The following is an 18,702-nucleotide window of genomic DNA, read 5'->3' on the forward strand; positions in this document are numbered from 1 at the left end:
ATCGAGAGAACCGTTTTCTTTTATTGGGGTGTTGGTTTTCAGAACCATTCATCCCCAGGATGAGTGGCACTGGTGGTGATACTGGAAGACTGGAGTGTCTAAGGAAATTGCTTGTGTGACTTGTGGTTAGCCAGTGGGGTGAAACCAAAGTCCTCTTTGGTCTGGCTGGTTTGGTTTGCCTTCGAGGTGGAAAAACCCCAGCCTTAGGCTGTAACTACCCTGTTTAAGCAATTTGTTCTGAATTGGCACTCTCAGTTGGGTCCTGCCAGAACTGCATCATCACAGTGGCGTAGTCGTGCTTGGATCTACAGAACCAGGTCAATTAAGCTTTGGGTCAGAACCCCACACTATCCAAATTTGGGATTGAGAGTTTGGTTGGTTAAAGATCAGTGACCATGAGCCAGAAAGCATCAGCAAAAGCAATGAAACTGCAAGCCCTGATAGACAACCTGGAGTTTGAACATGAGCAAAAACTGGCAGAAATTCGAATGAAAGAGAAGCAAGCCATGGCCCAGCTGGAGAAAGAGGCTGCTGAGAGGAAAAAGGAGGCTGATAAGAGAGAAGAAAAAGCTTGTAAGGGGCGTCTGGAGCTGCTGGCTGCTGAGGAGAAAACTCGACAGATGGAGCTGGAGTCTAGCCGTCTCTTGTTGCAAGTTAAAAAAGCAAGGGAAGAACAGCAGAAATTGTATTGTCTTGAAAGTCTAGTTTATAACAAGGTGGTATGTTGTATAACTCTGAGCAATTGTCTGGGTGTAACCAAATGTACCCCAACACTTCTACCTCTTATGTAAATGCTGTTACTGTGAGTTCAGTGGAAGGTGGCCCCATAAATTGTGCCAGTGCTATGTATGGGAGTGGTAATGGAAAATTCAGAGAGAGTGTAAAAGTCAATGGTAAAATCTGTTTAGGGCAAATTATGGCTTCTAACATCACTCTTGTTAAAGCAGATCTTGTCAAAGAGGAAGATTATTTACCAAATCAGAGTGTGAATGTTGTAGTCCTCTGAGTTTACTGTACGTGTGCCTTTAGCAAAAATCCACCTTGAATGGAATGGTGCTAAGCATGAAATTATAGCTGGGGTAAGGAAGTTATTGCCTAAAGATCTTTTGATTGCGGAAAATGTTAAAGCTTTGTTCAGTTCAGGTAGCCAGTCACAGGACAGAAATGATCTCAAACCTGTGTCTGTTGTGGGCAATGATTTGCCTGAGGAGGGTTGCTCCAAAGGTTTGTCTGTGCAAGGAAGCGGGGTGTTTGTGAATGGAATTTCTGAATGTCTATCTAATGTCTCAGAAGTGAATCTGGAATCAGATCAAGCACAGAAAGATCTCATTGGTCAGGAAAATGTTTCTCAGGAGCAGACCAAAGTAGGTAAAAGCCCTAACTGAGGAAGGAAAGGGTAGATTTGTGATGGGTGATGGATTGGTGGCTAGTACAGCTTGTAAAAGTGAACCTGAAATGGGTAACTGTGATTTGCTGGAAGTAGCTCAGTGTAGTGAAAAAAGCAGCAGCTTATCCATTGGGAGTGGCAGTGTGCCTGGTAGGGAAAGTTTGGAGGAGCCTAGGCAGCCTTGTGAGCTGATGGCTTTGACTAGTCAGCAGTTTGGGAAGGTAGGGATATTAGAAGATGAGTGTCCCTATCGCTTATCTCTTTCCTGTGTGGAGAAATGTGACAGTGAAGGAAATGTGCCTGAGTCTGTCAGGGGTATTGACTTGCATATGGAGGAAGCTGCCTCAGTTGTCGGTGTGGTGGGACAAGGGAAATGAAATCCCAAGCTGGTTGTCTGGTGAAGGAGAATGTCTCCAGCTCTTCTTTGTCTGTGGAGCAGACAGAAAGTGCCTTTCAGCCTGTGAGGGTTGTCGCAGAGTTGGTTGTGGATACAGCTAAAGCCCAGGAAGGAAATGGTCCGAAGTTCATGTCTGCTGGGGAGAATGGCACTGTAACTAGGTTGCATCCAGTTAGTGTCATAGCAAAATCCCAGAGACCAGACAATTCTGGTGCTTATAGTTTGCCAGTTGCTAATGTGTGGTTGGAAAAGGGTGTAGCAGCTCTGTCTGATCAGGGTGATACCCTAGCCAGGGCACAAGGAGAGCATGAAGGTGATTTAATTGTGTTACCTACTGACAGTTTGACAACTTGTAGGAAGAAGGAAAAGATTCCTGAACTTGTTCATGGCCAAGGGAAGGAGAATCTAGATAACGGGTTAGAAGCAAAGTCTGTAAGTTTGCCTGAAAAGGGATTGTGTAGGAATCTGCCTGATGGGCCAAAGGTAATTCTGAATGTAGGTGAGGCCCAGAAAGAGTCTGTTGTTGCTCAGGAAAGTGTTCATTTAGAGCAAGCCCTAGGTGAAGAGTGTAAGGGCAAAACTTCTGTGAGGCCACGTCTATACGACGCGCCGTTTTGGCGCGTTAAAATCGAAAGCTCGGAGTTCGATATATCGCATCTCGTCTAGACGGGGATATATCGAACCCAGAGCGCGCTTACATCGATTCCGGAACTCCACCAAAACAAACGGAGTTCCGGATTCGACATGGCGAGCCGCGCACATCGATTCGGCGCGGTGAAGACGGGTGAGTAACTCGATTTTAGATATTCGATTTCAGCTACGCTATTCTCGTAGCTGGAATTGCGTATCTAAAATCGATTTTCACGCGTCATGTAGATGGGGCCTGAGGGATGAATTGCTGCTTAAAGAAGCTCCTGGGGAAAGGAATCCTCATGGTAATCTGTGCAAGTAGTTTATTGTAACAGAAGGGTGCAAAAGTGATTTAGTCAAGGACGTTTCAGTTCCTAACAGCCAGAAATTTTCTGTTGTGAATGGATCCACTGACTTTCCTTTTAAAAGGTCCAGTGAGGGTAGCTTTGAAAAGGTCTCTGATGGAGTAAAAGCTGTTAAGAAAGTTGAGCAGCCCTGTAACCAAGTGGCTGTATTTGGCCAGCTTGTTGGGAAAACAATGGTGTTGGGACAGAAATGTCTCCATGCTGATTCTGTGAGTGAGCCGTCCGTGCTTCAGGGTTTAAGGACAAATTGGGTTACTGGTATTTCAAAGCAAAGCAGTTTTATGGCTGAATGCTTGAGGATGCAGGGGAGAGCAAACAAACTCACCCTCAGACCCTTTGGATTTGTGTGGTATCTCTGTAAGACAGTTTCCAGCATCGGAATTGGTAGCAGCTAAGAAGTTAAAAGCTAGTGTCTGTGTTGATGCAAATTACCTGGCTGGCAGGGAGAACAAAGACTTGCTAATAGCAGTTACCACAGAGAACCCACCCAATCAGCCAGTAAATTTGGTTAAGCAAGAAAAATCAGGGTTTGATCCTGCAGGACAAGGAGGAAAAAGAAAACTGAATTTTGCAAAGGGAAGCCACAGGTTAACCCTAAAATGCCAAAACCCCAATGGTATTGAGCCAAAGGTGTGGCATGACAAACATGATTGTAAATGGACACTTGCAATAATTTGTTGTTATTGCTAATGATGATTTTTGTAACTGATGTGTTGCTATTACTAAAAACTGTAAGAATGCACCATGTGCATAATCTTTTGGAAAATCCTTTGAACATGTTGAGAGTAATGCATGAAGACATACTTTATGTTAAAGGGCCTTGTTATACTGATGTTTCACAGTTGATGCCTATAAACAGCATTGGTACTTTGCACAGGGGAAAAGACATTCCAGACCTGATGTGCTGTATGAAAGGGGAAACTGAGGCACACTACCATATTGCTTTCCTGGCTAAATGCCAAGATTCCTGTTTTATAAACGACATTTGATATCTACAATGGTTTGATGTTAATTGAATTCCAAACATTGGCCAAAGCTTGCATGGATAAAGTAGCTGTTTTCTTTAGCTCTTGGCAAGATCACATGAAACATATAGGAACCGTGCTGCAAAAGCTAACCAAGTTATACCTTAAGTTTGTAAAAAAATAAATAAATAAATAAAATAAAAAAAAAAATTCAGTCATGTTATTGAACATGACTTTGATAAACCATTTCTGTTATACACTGGTATGGCTTCTAACCCAACACTAGCTGTAGTGAGACAGACCCAAGGATGGGGAGCTCTTGGGATACAGTCAGTGATGTTTGTGTCATCCGTTCCTGCATCAATTTTGCGTTGCGGGTGTGACGTTATTGATATAATCTGGGACCATATAGAACAGATGCAACCAAGGTCCTGTAGTGGCACTAAAATCTTATGTAAAGGGGTCATATAAGGTGTCTAAGACCAGGTTATGGTTGCTGGTTATGATTATGCTCTCTGTATGCATGTGTCATTTTTAGTTGAAGTTATTATGAGTATTAGCTCTGTACGGGTCTGTACTTCAGACTTATGCTATGCTTCTGGAGACATCCCAGACAAGTTGGTGTTAGCTTGTGCCTAGCCTGCTTGATGGCCCATTAAGGAACTCAGCTACACAATGACCCGCTGAGAAGAGCAGAATATGCTTTGTAACTCAGCAAAATATGCAGGGACTTGCCCATGTGACTGCAGACTCCATTTGCTGTAATTTTCCACAGTAAGAACAAAGAGTGTTCTTACACCTGGAAAAGCCTATAAAAGGCTGATGCCTCACTCCATCTTGTCTTCAATCCTGCTTCTTACCTCTGGAGGAACTTTGCTGCAAACCGAAAGCTCTGAACAAAGGACTGACTGACCCATCCAGCAGGGGATGTACTCCAGAGACTTGATTTGAACCTGCCGTTTACTCCATCACTGCTACAAGCTTGAACTAAGAACTTTGCCATTACTGCGTGTAATTGATTCCATTTAACCAATTCTAGCTCTCATCTCCTATCTTTTCCTTTTATGAAATAACCTTTAGATTTTAGATTCTAAAGAAATTGGCAACAGTGTGATTTGTGGGTAAGATCTGATTTGTATATTGACCTGGGTCTGGGGCTTGATTCTTTGGGATCGAGAGAACCGTTTTCTTTATTGGGTGTTGGTTTCAGAACCATTCATCCCCAGGATGAGTGGCACTGGTGGTGATACTGGAAGACTGGAGTGTCTAAGGAAATTGCTTGTGTGACTTGTGGTTAGCCAGTGGGGTGAAACCAAAGTCCTCTTTGGTCTGGCTGGTTTGGTTTGCCTTCGAGGTGGAAAAACCCCAGCCTTGGGCTGTAACTACCCTGTTTAAGCAATTTGTCCTGAATTGGCACTCTCAGTTGGGTCCCGCCAGAACCTCTTCGTCACAGTGCATGAGACTCTTATTTATTTTGTGGCCGACTGTCTCCCATGGCCAAGTAATACTTCCCCATAGTAGAATATCAGGGCTTGGCAGGTCAGAATTACAAGGTTATTGTGTACTTCATGCTACTAATATAGGCCATTTACTTAGAGTTTGGAAAAAGCTATATAATTCGGCTGTTACAAAATTTAATTAATTATTATGGTGGTTATTTCTTGCGATGTAGGCAAGCATTACCCACATAGACATGAGGTTTGACTTACTCAGGGTCACAGTTGAGTGAGTGACAGACCTGCATGGGAACTCCAGCTTCCAGGTCTCTGCTCAGACTACTACTTATTTGTTGTACCTCCTGTCTTGTTTTTTTTAGGCGTGGATTCTCGGATAGTGGAGGACCCCCAGCCAAACAGAGGGATCTTGAAGGGGCAACCAGTAGGTAGGTACAAAGGTGGACATAAAAACTTTACTGGGGTAGAAGGTCATTATATTTTAGCGAATTTAAATATCAGAACTGGTAATTGTTAGTCTGGTGGCTTTATAATTACTTTAAGATGACTCATTCCAGACTTAAGACACTCTTGTCACTAATGTTTTTGGAAGATCACTGTTGCACCAGTAAGGGAATGATTCCCTGTCTGTTAACTTGTCCATCTCACCTCTGATGAAATCTTTCTCTTCTCCTCACTATAAAATGCAATACAATGGACCTGTAAGGTATTATTTGCTTTCCATTTTAAGCCACTGGTTCCACTACTGATATCTTCTGTAATTGTGAAAGAGTCCGATCAAATGTAGAATTTGAGTGGTATATACAGACTCTTTAACGGTTCTGAAGTAATATATGAATGTAAACCGTGCGCCCCCCCCTTCCCCCAGCTCAATGGGGCGTTAAAACTGAAATCTAAAATGCTTAATTGTCAACATTAACTGCTGAACATACTAACTGAATGTTTTTGCTAGTATTTTTATCATTTAATACAATGGTAGAAGTTTGACAGTGCAGACAGTGAGAGTATCTGGTTGCTGGGGCAGAGAACTACGGCTTCTTCTACGCATTAAAATTGCAATGGTTTAACCAAATTGAATTTAAGCCGATTAAATTAAACCAAGGCAAACCCATGTATAGACAAAGCATAAGGTCACAAACCTGTTACTATGTCTTTGAGTGGCTTTTACGTGTACCATTCTTGGATTGCAGCTCTGACAGTGGAACTTCTTAGTAGTTAGGTTGGAGTGCTCTCATGCTGCCTGCTGCTTCTTCCCTTATTGACTTAAATTTTGACCAGTCACTTATCCTGCTAGTGTTCTTTACCACACCTCATGCACTCTCGGGAGGTTGGTTGATAAAAGAGCACTGACATTTTATTTAAATCCCCTAATCTCTCCATAGCCTTGAAAGAGAATAGTAAAAGTCCAGGTTATTTTCAATGCTTGTCTAAATGAGTTAGGCTCTGTATTAGAGAGCTACAAACTACCTTCTGTCCCTCTTCCTGCACATTTCACTAGGCTAAGGCAGCCTCTTTGGTATGTCTTAAATCTGTACTTGTTGAAAACTGCAGAGCTGGAACTTGGAGCTCTGTACACACGTTCTGTAAACGTTACTCCCTTGATTCAGCATCCAGGTGTGCAGCACAGTTCAGCAGAGCTGTACTTCAGTCAGTGATTAAATAGGACTCCCCATTTTCCTCATTTCACAGTACTGTACCACTCATCAGACTGTCCCAAGAGTGGGCGTGTGTAGCTGCCACTCAAAGAAGACATAGAAGTTATTTGCCTGTCACTTGAGTTCTTCAAGATGGACTCTACGGTTTCACACTCCCTACCCATTGTCTGTGAAGTCTTTATTACAGTCACAAATCTGAGAAGGTGGTGGAAGGAACTGAGCTGCCCAGAACACCACACCCACTTTTATAGATTTACCCTCAGAGCATTCAGGAATAGTGAAGGAGAGGGAGGGGATATTAGAACACTTGGGTGACACTGAAATGAGCCATTCGACCATTGAACTGCACCAATAGTGCAACCCAAGAGTGTGAATGTGTAGAGTCCATTTCAAAGAACTCCAGTTATAGGTGAGCATATCCTCTATTTATTCTTGGTGGGTTACCTTTAATAACGTATGAAACACAGCAGTGATTTTATTTCTTAGTCAGTTCAATAGACCTTGCCCCAGAATTTAGTATGTATCACTGCCAAATTCAGTGTGTGAGTATGTTTGAGGAGCTTGCTACTGAGTTCATGGCTCTTGATAGGGACTTTCTCCTCTTGAAATCTCTTCTGTGTGATCATACAGTGCAGAGATGGTGTAAAACTTGTCACACTGCAACATTCTGAAACAACAATTTTACCTAGGTTTGACTTTTATAGAATGCTCAAAGAAACTGGGTTGTGAAGGAGACATCTTAAATAAACACAAGCAACACACAGGAATAGAATCTCATAAAATTTTGTTTAGCTTTGCCCAAGTTTATTCTTGTGTAACTGATTCTCTTTAATCAGAAACACTTTCTGTTTGGCTGCAGTTCAGCAATAAGGTCTCAGTTGGTTTTGTTTGTGGAGTTTTAAAGGAGTTCAGTAGTTGCGTTCATTGTATTCTTTTAGAAAAACAAAATTGCATTTGTTTCAAAAGTATCTTAAAACATCGTGCATATATATGCAGTCTGTCTTGAAGTATGAAGCGTTTATACAGGAACTCCTCACTTAACGTTGTAGTTATGTTCGTAAAAAATGCGACTTTAAGCAAAACTATGTTAAGCAAATCCAGTTTCCCCATAAGAATTAATGTAAATGGGGGGTTAGGTTCCAGGGAAATTTTTTTCACCAGACAAGACTTACAATCAATTTAATACTGGTACACCATGGTAATGATAATTGTGAAGCTTGGTTGAGGTGAAGGAGTAGGAGGGTGGGATATTTCCCAGGGAATGCCTTACTGCTACATGAACTAGCAATTGACTGAGCCCTCAAAGGTTAACTCTCACAACACTCTAAACGGCAGCAGGAAAGGAGGGAGGGCAGACAGAGACACACACACTCTGTATGAGAGAGAAAAAATGCGCATTTCCCCTTTAAGTAGCTGACCCCAGGCTTAAGAACACTGTCTTGTTAATTAAATCAGCTTGCTGAGACCTGAGAGAGCAGCTATTGCCTAGAACAGTGCTTCTCAAAGTGGTGGACCGGTGGGTGCCAGGCCATGAGCCACTGGCTGCCAGTCCATGGCGAGTTTCCTCATAAGAATAGGATAATATGGCACCGGTCCCAGGCACACTGGTGAGGGGGCGGGGGGGGGACTGCCGGTCCCCCACATCAGATAGCTTGAGAAGCACTGGTCTAGAAGATCCCCCCCTCCATAGCGTGTCCCCCCTGCTCTATGGAAGATGGGGTAAGCAGGTGGGAAGGGGAGACACCCTCACATTAGCCCCTCCTTCTTCCCCCCTCCCTCCATACAGCCAGCAAGAGTTTCTGGGAGCAGCTCCAAGGCAGAGGGCAGGAGCAACACATGTTAGTGGGGGGAGGGAGAGCTGCTGCACAGGGAATTTAGGGGATTTGAGAGCTGATGGGGGACTGCTGGTTCACCCTGGTTCCAACCACTCACCAGCTAGCTGCAACGGGCTGCTCTTCCTGCAAGCAGCAGACAAAACAGGCGGCTGCCAAACGACTTAGAATGGAGCTTTCAGAGTAGCAGCCATGTTAGTCTGTATCCGCAAAAAGAACAGGAGTACATGTGGCACCTTAGAGACTAACAAATTTATTTGAGCATAAACTTTCATGGGCCAATGAAGTGGGCTGTAGCCCACAAAAGCTTATGCTCAAATAAATTTGTTAGTTTTTTAGAAGGGAGCATTTCACAACTTTAAATGAGCATGTTCCCTAATTGATCAGCAACTTAACATTGAAACAATGTTAACCCGGAGGACTTTAAGTGAGGAGTTCCTGTACTTTAGGTTGGCCTTGTGATACAGAAATACCAGGAGATAAAAATTGGGAATAGCTCTGTTAATTTGTAGGCTGCTTGTTCTTTATTAAGACCTGGATTCAGCAAATCACTTAAACATGTACTTAAATGCTTTTCTGAATTGGTGCCATATTTCTCTCAAAAGTAGTTGGAATTTACTCCGTTTTAAAGCATTTTGCTGCTTAATCATAAATCATATTGCAGTACAATACTAATCTGCCTCTTCTAAGACCACCTTTTAGGGTTTTAACTTTGGAGAATAATTGTTCTGGGTTAAAATGTGTCATTAAGTTAACACTTAATTCTTCAAAAATGCTTATACTGAAATATTGATCCCATTATCTGGAAATTTTCAGTATTTCAGGGATTAATTTATTGTGAGGATTTCATCCATTTTAGATAACTTCAGTAAAATTTTTCTCCTGAAATTTAAAAACCATTTACAGATTCTGAAGCCTTTGAACTCCACCCTGAAGTGCTGTATGTAAATACTTATACCTGTTTTACAAATGCTTACTAAACTTAAGCGCAGGGAGGATATAAACTAGGAATAAAACCGAGGATAGTAAAGTATTGGGTGTACAATAAATAGCTAAACAGGCAGTCCTGTCTCTTATTTTACTAGACACTGTTTGAAGCAGGGGTGACCAACCTGAGCCTGAGAAGGAGCCAGAATTTACCAATGTACATTGCCAAAGAGCCACAGTAATACGTCAGCAGCCCCCCCATCAGCACCTCCCACCCACCAGTAGCTCTGCCAATCAATGCCTCCCCCTCCCTCCTTGTACCTCCTGTGGTATGCAGGAAGCTTGGGGGTAGGGGTAGGAGCAAGAGCATAGCAAGCTCAGGGGAGGGGGTGGAGTGGTGGGAGGGTCTGTGGCAGAGCCAGGGGTTGAGCAGTGAGCACGCCCCAGGCACGTTGGAAAGTTGGCACCTGTAGCTCCAGCCCTGGAGTCAGTGCCTATACAAAGAGCCGCATATTAACTTCTGAAGAGCCGCGTGTGACTCCGGAACCACAGTTTGGCCACCCCTGGTTTAAAGCAATTTAAGATGTACCATTTGTAAACTGTAATATGTGTGTTCTCTGACACTGGAGTCCCATATGCAAAACTGTAGCCTGAGCGCTATTTATTGGCCATCTTCTAAACTTCTGGACAATGAGTTTATTGTAAATCTTGATGCACTTGGCTGCAGCACTCTTGAAAAGTGCTGTCTCTGTTGGGATGTAAACTTTCCATTATGCTTGTTTCAGTCTCAAATAATGATGTCTGACTTCTGTATTTTCTCCTCAGGCTGGGTGGGGAACGTCGGACAAGGAGAGAATCACGCCATGAAAGCGACGCCGAGGATGAAGATGTTAAAAAGGTAACAATTGAGAGAGTGGGCATTTGGCACAGAAGTGCGTAGATGGAGCACAAACTGATTGTTTTGTTCTTGTAGCCGGCGTTGCAATCTTCTGTTGTTGCTACCTCCAAAGAGCGAACACGTCGAGACCTAATTCAGGATCAAACTATGGATGAGAAGGGAAAACAAAGGTACCTATAAATCTATTTTCCTTATGCTTATGTGGCACCTTCACATGTTCTGTCTCCTAACATGGTATATTTTTAAAAAAATTTCATGTTACTGAAGGCAATATTTATACATGATAGATGACTTTGAAGGGCTACCTTGAGAGTAAACATGGCCTAGATACACTTCTTAAAATGGATTGCATGATAGAGAATGCTTTGTCCTCAGATCTCACGTTCTTCCCCACCCCCCCTTCCTTCAGAGACTTCAGGACTCTGCTTCTGTTCTCTTTCTCCTTCCTGCCTGGCTTTTGCTACACAGGGTGAGCCCTGTGGCATCATGCTAAGAAGAATAGTTGCTTCTGGTACCCTATCTCCACGGGTAAATGCCCAAAATGAGTGAGGGGGAGGAATTTTCTGTTGGGGGAGGCAGTATCCCTTAAAGGGGAGGGGCATAGTTCCTAAAAGTAAGAGACAAGAAGGAAAATCCTAAAGGCAGGGAAAAGAGGTATTGGGTGGGGAAGAATAATATTCAGAAAAAGGCAGTAATGGGAGGCATGGAGGAGTGAGTTTATGGATAGGGGAAGGAAGGAAATGTATTTACTTTAAATATGTCTTATAATTGTCAAGCACATTATGCAATTGGACAAGATCACAGCTAGCCTGTTGCCAGTGAACTTTTATTCCCAGCCTCTACAGTCAAGTGAGAGTCAGCCCCTACCACTGACTTTGTGACACTCATCATATAAAGTTTTGTGCAAACACATAGTGATAGGTGGTCCTTTCCCCAACTCATAGACAAAGGATGGCTGGGGAAATGGAGGCACAGAGAAGTGAAATGACTAAGTGACAGAACCCAGACTCTTCCAGTACATGGATCCCCCTACTAGCCCAAACAATTTGTTCAGCTTTGGTCTTGTTGCTATTCCCTGCACTTGGAACAGTCTTTTGCTTTTAATTCTTTGTGCCCTTTTCTAAATCCCTCCTTAAAATCCACTTTTTCCGTGTACGTATTTTACAATGAATTTTTCAGTAGTTTATTTTTCCACACTGTTATCTGAACTGTTGTCTGTTAGCGTGAGATCTTCTGGGCTTAGATCATGTCTTAATCTATTTGGTAGAGCAAAGTGTACACGTATATCAAAGTATACATTATTAATTATGTTCTAAACTGTTGGCACAGCCAATACCTCTTCTTGTGGCCTTGGAATGTTAGTGACCCTTTAGAAATAGGTGTCACAAATCTACAATAATTTCCCTCAGTGTTTATGCAAGCAAAAACCTTATGTTTTACACTGAATCTCAAAACTGTTTTGTCTTTTATTCAGGAATCGACGTATATTTGGCTTGTTGATGGGCACTCTTCAGAAATTTAAACAAGAGTCCACAGTTGCTACTGAAAGGGTACTTGTTTCTCTTAATATTATATGCTGTAACCTGACACACTAAAGCAAGTGAGGCAAAATTAAGCAGTTATTGCTTCAATGGACGGAGTGAAAAATTCCTATGATACATGCATTGCTTATAGTGAGACGTCCCAACCCCAGGGGCCCAAGAGTTTAAGAAGCTTTTAAAGCTGCTTTGAACTGAAAAGCTATAAAAATGAGGTAGGGACACTTTCTTTTAGGATTTAAAAGTGCTGCAAAACTGAGCTTTGTACGCAGTTGTCATGACACAAGTGATAAATTGTATATGCTCATATGAAATTTTAAGAAAGCATCATGTTCTAAAACACTTTGCAGAGCAGGAAAAGCATAACATTTTTCTCTTGGTACTGAGTACATGGTGTAATTTCAAAGTGAATGGCACTTGTAGCCAACTAAAAGGTTGGGTGTGATATCTAACCAGTCAAACAAGTGGCTTATTACAGTGAACAATACAAAACAAAACAGTTGTTAAAGATAATCACTAACTTAAGATGTAGTGATTCTATTTCTGTGTTCTGGTTTTCTAAACCATAGGCAACTGTGCCAAAAGTGCATAAGAACGTAATTGTGCTATGCCACTTATGTGTGCAAGTCAGTGATTTTTTCCATAACATGTATTGTAAACCTTCCCATTTTCAGTAAATAGATGTGTGAGTCTCCTGTGGTATTGATAAAGCTATTGTTAGTATAGCTGTAACATATCACTAGATAACCATTTAAACTAGAAAAGCATTTTTGGTGGTTGGTCAGCCTGATCCCAAATGGATGACAAGATTTAAAGAAAAAAAAAGAATAATTGCTTAGGTAAATAACTATTTAACAATTATTGATAAGTTGCAGCTCTGAGTTCTTTCCTATTGAGACAACTGTTTGGTCTTAAACTGATATCAGAATTTTTCTACAAGTTGCTAGCTAGCTTCTGAATTCTATCTTGACTTGTGTTTAAAGGAAGAAAATATATATATATATATATATATATATATATATATATAATATATAATTTCACTCCATAATGTAACTGCATGTAACATTTATGTTTGCATAACTCTTATACTTACAAAACTGATCAAGAATATGGACCTCTTCAACACTAGAAGGAAATGTTAAGTCGATACTTTATTTACCTTTAGCAAAAGAGACGTCAAGAAATTGAACAAAAGCTTGAAGTGCAGGCAGAGGAGGAGAGAAAGCAGGTTGAAAATGAGAGGCGAGAATTGTTTGAAGAAAGGCGCGCTAAACAGACAGAACTGCGTCTATTGGAACAAAAGGTTGAACTTGCTCAACTGGTGAGTATTCTGTCTTTTACTCTCAGTACTTCTCTTATGTAAAATGTACTCTTGTGTATCTTATACTTTTTCCTTTGTTTCTCAGCAAGAAGAATGGAATGAACATAATGCCAAAATAATTAAATATATAAGAACCAGGACAAGGCCCCATCTCTTCTACATACCAGGCAGGATGTGTCCCGCTACGCAAAAGCTAATAGATGATTCGCAAAAAAAATTGAATGGTAGGTGGTATGTACAGAAAAGCAGTATGAGCATACTCCTCTCCCTCAAGCAAGATATGTATTTTCTTTAACTTTTTGAATTTCAATATCTTAATTCAATTACTAGAGCAAATTTTACGTTTCTAAACAGTGTTTGGTGGAGAAGTGGGGTGAGATTGTCTGTCACTTAACGCCTTTTTTTAAAGAAGTCATTATCTAGTGCAAAATTAATTGAGAAGTGGTGTATGCATATAGTCTTTTTTAAGGTGTGTGAGTTGTATTCTTTGCTTCATGTTATCGCCCGTAGCCATGTCTCACCTGTAAATGCTAATGAGGCAAGAAGGTAAGGAGGCACATTCCATGGAGCAAGCATGTGTGAAAATGTAAGTGTTACCAAGGAGTCAGCAACTTTTGTGTTCTGAGAAACCGAACAAATTAGCTCATTTGTAATAACTTAAACAGTTTTTAAAAAATTATTGATCTTAAAATATATATATGTGCACCCTTTTCCTCAGAATAACTATCTAAGTTTCTTTCAGGGAACAATTTAAAGTAGATCAGTATGTGTGATACTGAGCATATTATGGGGTTTTTTTAAAGGGGATACTTCAGTTGAGAATTTATCAATTGTAGTATTTTTCCTTGAATCTTCTTGAACATGAGATCTCCCTCCCTCAAAGCCTTTTTTCTATATTGGGCTTTATATCATTCTGACCGACCTTCCTAGCTGAAAGGAATGCTGTCAAGTTAAATTCTAGTTTAAAACTAGTTCACGTGTACAAATATCTTATTAATAAAATTGATCTTTTTAAACATCTAATTTACTTTATGCCATTTAGGCTCTTACTACTTTCATGTCATTGAGCTTAGACAATGGAAGTGAAAATGCTCTGGTGTTTAGTCTTGTAAACCAATCCAAACTTGGCAAGACCCAACTACAAGTATTAGGGTTGAGTTGAAAACAGCCTGACATTCCTGGGCTTAAGGATTACCTCCTCTTGCTCATTGGAGCGGCATGGTAGCAGTTGCATGCCCCTTTCCTTCCGGCTGCCCCTTCACCTCGCTGCACTGTGTGCACTGCAGAATGTGTGTGTTGATGAGTTGCAGTGCCTCTGCATAGCGCACACAGTGCAGTGAGGAGGCCGGCTGGAGCTGGCCCCAAGAATTGATGTCAGCACTGAGCACAGGTTCAGAACAGCGACCCAGGGAGAAGCGGACACCCTTGATTTGCAGAGCACTGGGTTGAGGTGGCCTGAGAGTTTGGTGGTAATTAGCCTTGGTGGCTCCATGGAGGAAACAAAGTAAAGAAAATGGAGTCCAAGTCATTGCTAGACCCTTGCAGTCTGACTAGAATACAAGTGTTTGTATCAGGTATGAAAACAACTCAACATGCTCAGGTTGGCTTTGGATTGGCAATGGTCTAATTTGGTTTGGATCAGGCTTTAAAATTAGGGCCAAGGAATCCTATATTCTGATGTTTGATTTAAACATTAATAGCTTTAAAAACTAACATTCTTCACTGGAATTCTAAAAATGTTGAACATCTGTTGACCAATTTTTTTGGATAGCTTTTCATAAAACGTAAAATTTGGGCTTAAATTCACCTACCTCTGTCCCCTTTTACTTTCTCGGTAAACTGTAGCCATCTTTTGGATTACACTTGAATAGCACAATACTTCGGAAAGATAACAGGAACATAGTATTTTACAATTCATATGGGAATAAGTAAGATTTCGGTCTTAACGTTGACAAGTTATTCTGAAATGTATTCTTTCATGTTTGCCTCTTGTTCTCCAGCAATATTTGAAAATAGACGCAATGAGTTTGCAGAACAAATTAACAAAATGGAGGCCAGGCCCAGAAGACAGTCTGTAAAGGAAAAAGAACAGCAGGAGGTGCACAATGAAGAAAAGAAAGAAGAACAGAACAAGGAGCAGGAAGAGGGTAAGGCGGCTCAGCAGGTGGAAGAGATGGAGACAGGTAACCAGAACAATGATGTAGAAATGGAGGAGGTAGGGGAGGAGAAGGTGAAAATAGGGGCAGGTCATAGTGATGCAGAGAGAGAACAGGAGGAGGAGGAGCAGAAACATGAAATGGAGGATAAGGTAGAAGAGAGGGCTGAGGTGAAGGAGAATGACAGGCAGCAGGATAGTCAGCAGGAAGAGGTCTTGGTTGTAAGGGAGGAAGGTGAGAGTTCTCAGCCAGTGGATAACGAGCAGGATATAGTGGAGATGAATGAGGCTGATAGTGTAGAACCATTAGAAAGTGAAAATAGCAAGGAAGTGGAACCAGAAGCTGAGTGTGATGCTCAGCCAGCAAAAGAGCTTAACACTGATTCTCCTGAAAAGGAGAGAGCTAACAAACCAGAAATTGAAGCTGAACCTGAAGAGAAACAGGAAAAGGAGCCTGAAGCCCAGCCAGAGCCTGAGGCAGAGATACAGCCCCAGCCAGAGTCTGTGCCACTGCCACAGCCACAGCCTCCGCCGTTGTCTCGGTCTATTCAAGATCAAGAGCCTCAGGCAGACCAGGAGGAAGTCGCTGTGGTGTCTGTAAAGCTGGGTGAGTTGCAGTCGGATCAGATCCAGGCAACAAGTGTAGAAATTAAGAGTAAAACTAGGAGTAGAAGCAGGGGTAGGACAAGGAACAAGACTAGCAAGAGTCGGAGTCGTAGCAGCAGCACTAGTACTAGTAGTACTAGCTCGACCAGCAGCAGTAGTGGCAGCAGCTCCAGCAGTGGCAGCAGCAGTAGTCGGAGCAGCTCCAGCAGCAGCAGTAGTACTAGCGGAAGTAGTAGCAGAGACAGCAGCAGCAGTAGCTCTAGCAGCAGCGAGAGCAGAAGTCGAAGCAGAGGACGGGGTCATAATAGGGATAGAAAGCGCAGGAGGAGCTTGGATAGGAAGCGAAGGGAAGCTTCAGGACTAGACAGAAGTCACAAGTCTTCGAAAGGTGGTAGCAGAGATACAAAAGGATCAAAGGATAAAAGGTCACGGTCTGACAGACAGAGGTCTGTGTCAGAAAATAGTCGGTCAGGCAAAAGAACTTCACGGAGTGAAAGAGACCGTAAATCAGACAGGAAAGACAAAAGGCGTTAACAGAAGAGACTAAACTTCCTTAGCCTAATCTTTGCAGCAGAAGATTACTTGATGAGTAGAAGGATTCCTTATGAGGAGGAGAAGGCTGCCTTAACAAATGCATGCTGTAAAAAGTCTTTTGGAAAAATGCAGACCGTTTACCAGGCATCTTGTGCTTTTTACATAATTTTGTAAAAGGTTACTTATCAAAATTATGTGAGGTTCCAGAAAACTGTAAAAATAAAAGAATTAACCCCCCTTTGCATCTTTTTTAAATATCCTGTACTCATTAAGAATCTCTGTATATTTTAATAGGTAAATCTTTAAATTGGTGTGATCACTTCTACTTCTGTATCATACATTTTTTTGTAGAAATAAATGTGCATTTTAAATAAATGGTTTGAGATGTCCTGTTGACACTTAACTTTCCCCTTTCAATCTACATATTTTAGGAGCTTTTATAACATTGTTACCTAGCATAATTACCATTCTATCTTCTCTCCTCCATCCCTGGTAAGAATTGGAATTTAGAGTCCCACTAAACACAGCCTCAACTTCCCAAAGCAGGAGAGAGAGGGGGAAGTGAACAATTGTTTTCACTTCTTTACTTTCTTCCCCACCCTAACCAATCTAGCTTGATTTATTTTCTCGTTTTACAAATCTCTCTCCAACCCACATATGAGCAGTAGTTTAAATAAAAATGCTAACATAGACCAAGACAGTCAGAGAATCTGGAATGCTACTCTGTCCCCTGCAGGTGCTCAGGTTATGTTTACAACCGTGTTCTGAAAACAATGTTTAGTGATGCTCTCTCCTAGCTATTGGTGGAAAAGGCCAAGAGTTCTGTTCATTTTTAACTAGGATCTTGTATTTGTTTGCCACTGATTAAACTTTGATCCCTATGTGCCACTGTGACTATTACGTTGGAGTTATCTGGGACTAATACCAATGTTGTTGTATTGAAGGATACTTTTTGAATGTATTTGATAGGGAAGTGTGTAAATTCCAAATAAAGCAGGATGGTGTATCAAGGTGACTTTGTTTTTATAAATTTGTATGAAACAATGACATACCTGTTGGCCTGGTCTGTACATGTGCAAATAAATGTGGCTAATTAGACTACTGAATGAATGCTTAAGACTGTTTCTGTTCATATTAATCTGTAAAGGCTAACATTGAGAGAGACAAGGTGGGAGAGGTAATATCTTGTATTAGACCAACTTCTGTTGGTGAAGAGAATAAGCTTTCCAGCTTCACTTCAGGTCTGGAGAAAGGTAACCAGAGTGTCCAAACTAAATACGAGGGGGGAAGGATGAAGCATAGGGTCTTCACATGTTGTAGGAGACCTCTTGAAATGAATTGGGCAATTAACACCTCGGCAGTTATAGGACAATGGAGGCAGCCAGATGTAATCCAGATTGTTGTAATGGACCATAAAATCAGTGTCTCTTGTTAAGTTAATGGTTTTTAGTGTCAAGCAGAATTATTAATTTAAATTCCCAGGCTTGCCTTTTGAAGGTGTTGTGCGGGTTTTCATGAGTCCTATAACAGCATATCACAATGTGGTATACCTCATCCACTGCATCGTATGCCCTAACAACTGTCTCATTTCACCTACATAATACTATGCATCAAACTCACACTGAAAAATAAGACGAACACCTGTGAGTGAACACTTTTCACAAAGCATTCCACTTCATATCTGACCTCTCAGTCCTCACCCTTAAAAGAAACTGGTACACCATCTTCAAAAGACAAGCTGGGAACTTAATTCATAACTCTACAGAACCCTAAAAAACATTGACTTAACAGATACTACGGCTTTATGGCCGTCACAACAATTTATAAAATATCCGGCTGCCTACTATATAAATACAGTAAGCTCACATTGCTGCACTGTTCATAGCCAGCCTTACTAAAATTGTCCAATCTATTCAGACATTTATGTATGGTATGGTCAGAAAAACTAAATTTCCTAGAAGCAAGATGGTTGCAAACCAAACTAAAACAGCCATGTATGTCAGTAGCAGTAAGTTGTTTTGTAGTCTTTTCAGTAACT

The 18,702-nt window shown here is 41.4% G+C and overlaps 1 protein-coding gene across 1 annotated transcript in view; it reads left to right on the plus strand.

Annotated features, from left to right (window-relative positions):
• PNN (pinin, desmosome associated protein) overlaps positions 1-17,770 on the plus strand; it is a 19,770-nt gene extending 2,000 nt beyond the window's left edge. Inside the window, exons 3-9 of the mRNA XM_032801911.2 lie at positions 5,561-5,626; positions 10,438-10,510; positions 10,586-10,680; positions 11,985-12,060; positions 13,214-13,369; positions 13,455-13,593; positions 15,370-17,770. Of these exons, the coding sequence (XP_032657802.1) occupies positions 5,561-5,626; positions 10,438-10,510; positions 10,586-10,680; positions 11,985-12,060; positions 13,214-13,369; positions 13,455-13,593; positions 15,370-16,664 (1,900 nt within the window). The 3' untranslated portion in view covers positions 16,665-17,770. The remainder of the gene's footprint in view (positions 1-5,560; positions 5,627-10,437; positions 10,511-10,585; positions 10,681-11,984; positions 12,061-13,213; positions 13,370-13,454; positions 13,594-15,369) is intronic.
• Positions 17,771-18,702: the final 932 nt, after the last annotated feature.

The sequence above is a fragment of the Chelonoidis abingdonii genome, chromosome 4, assembly GCF_003597395.2.
Source record: "Chelonoidis abingdonii isolate Lonesome George chromosome 4, CheloAbing_2.0, whole genome shotgun sequence".
In the NCBI taxonomy this organism is placed as follows: domain Eukaryota; kingdom Metazoa; phylum Chordata; order Testudines; family Testudinidae; genus Chelonoidis; species Chelonoidis abingdonii.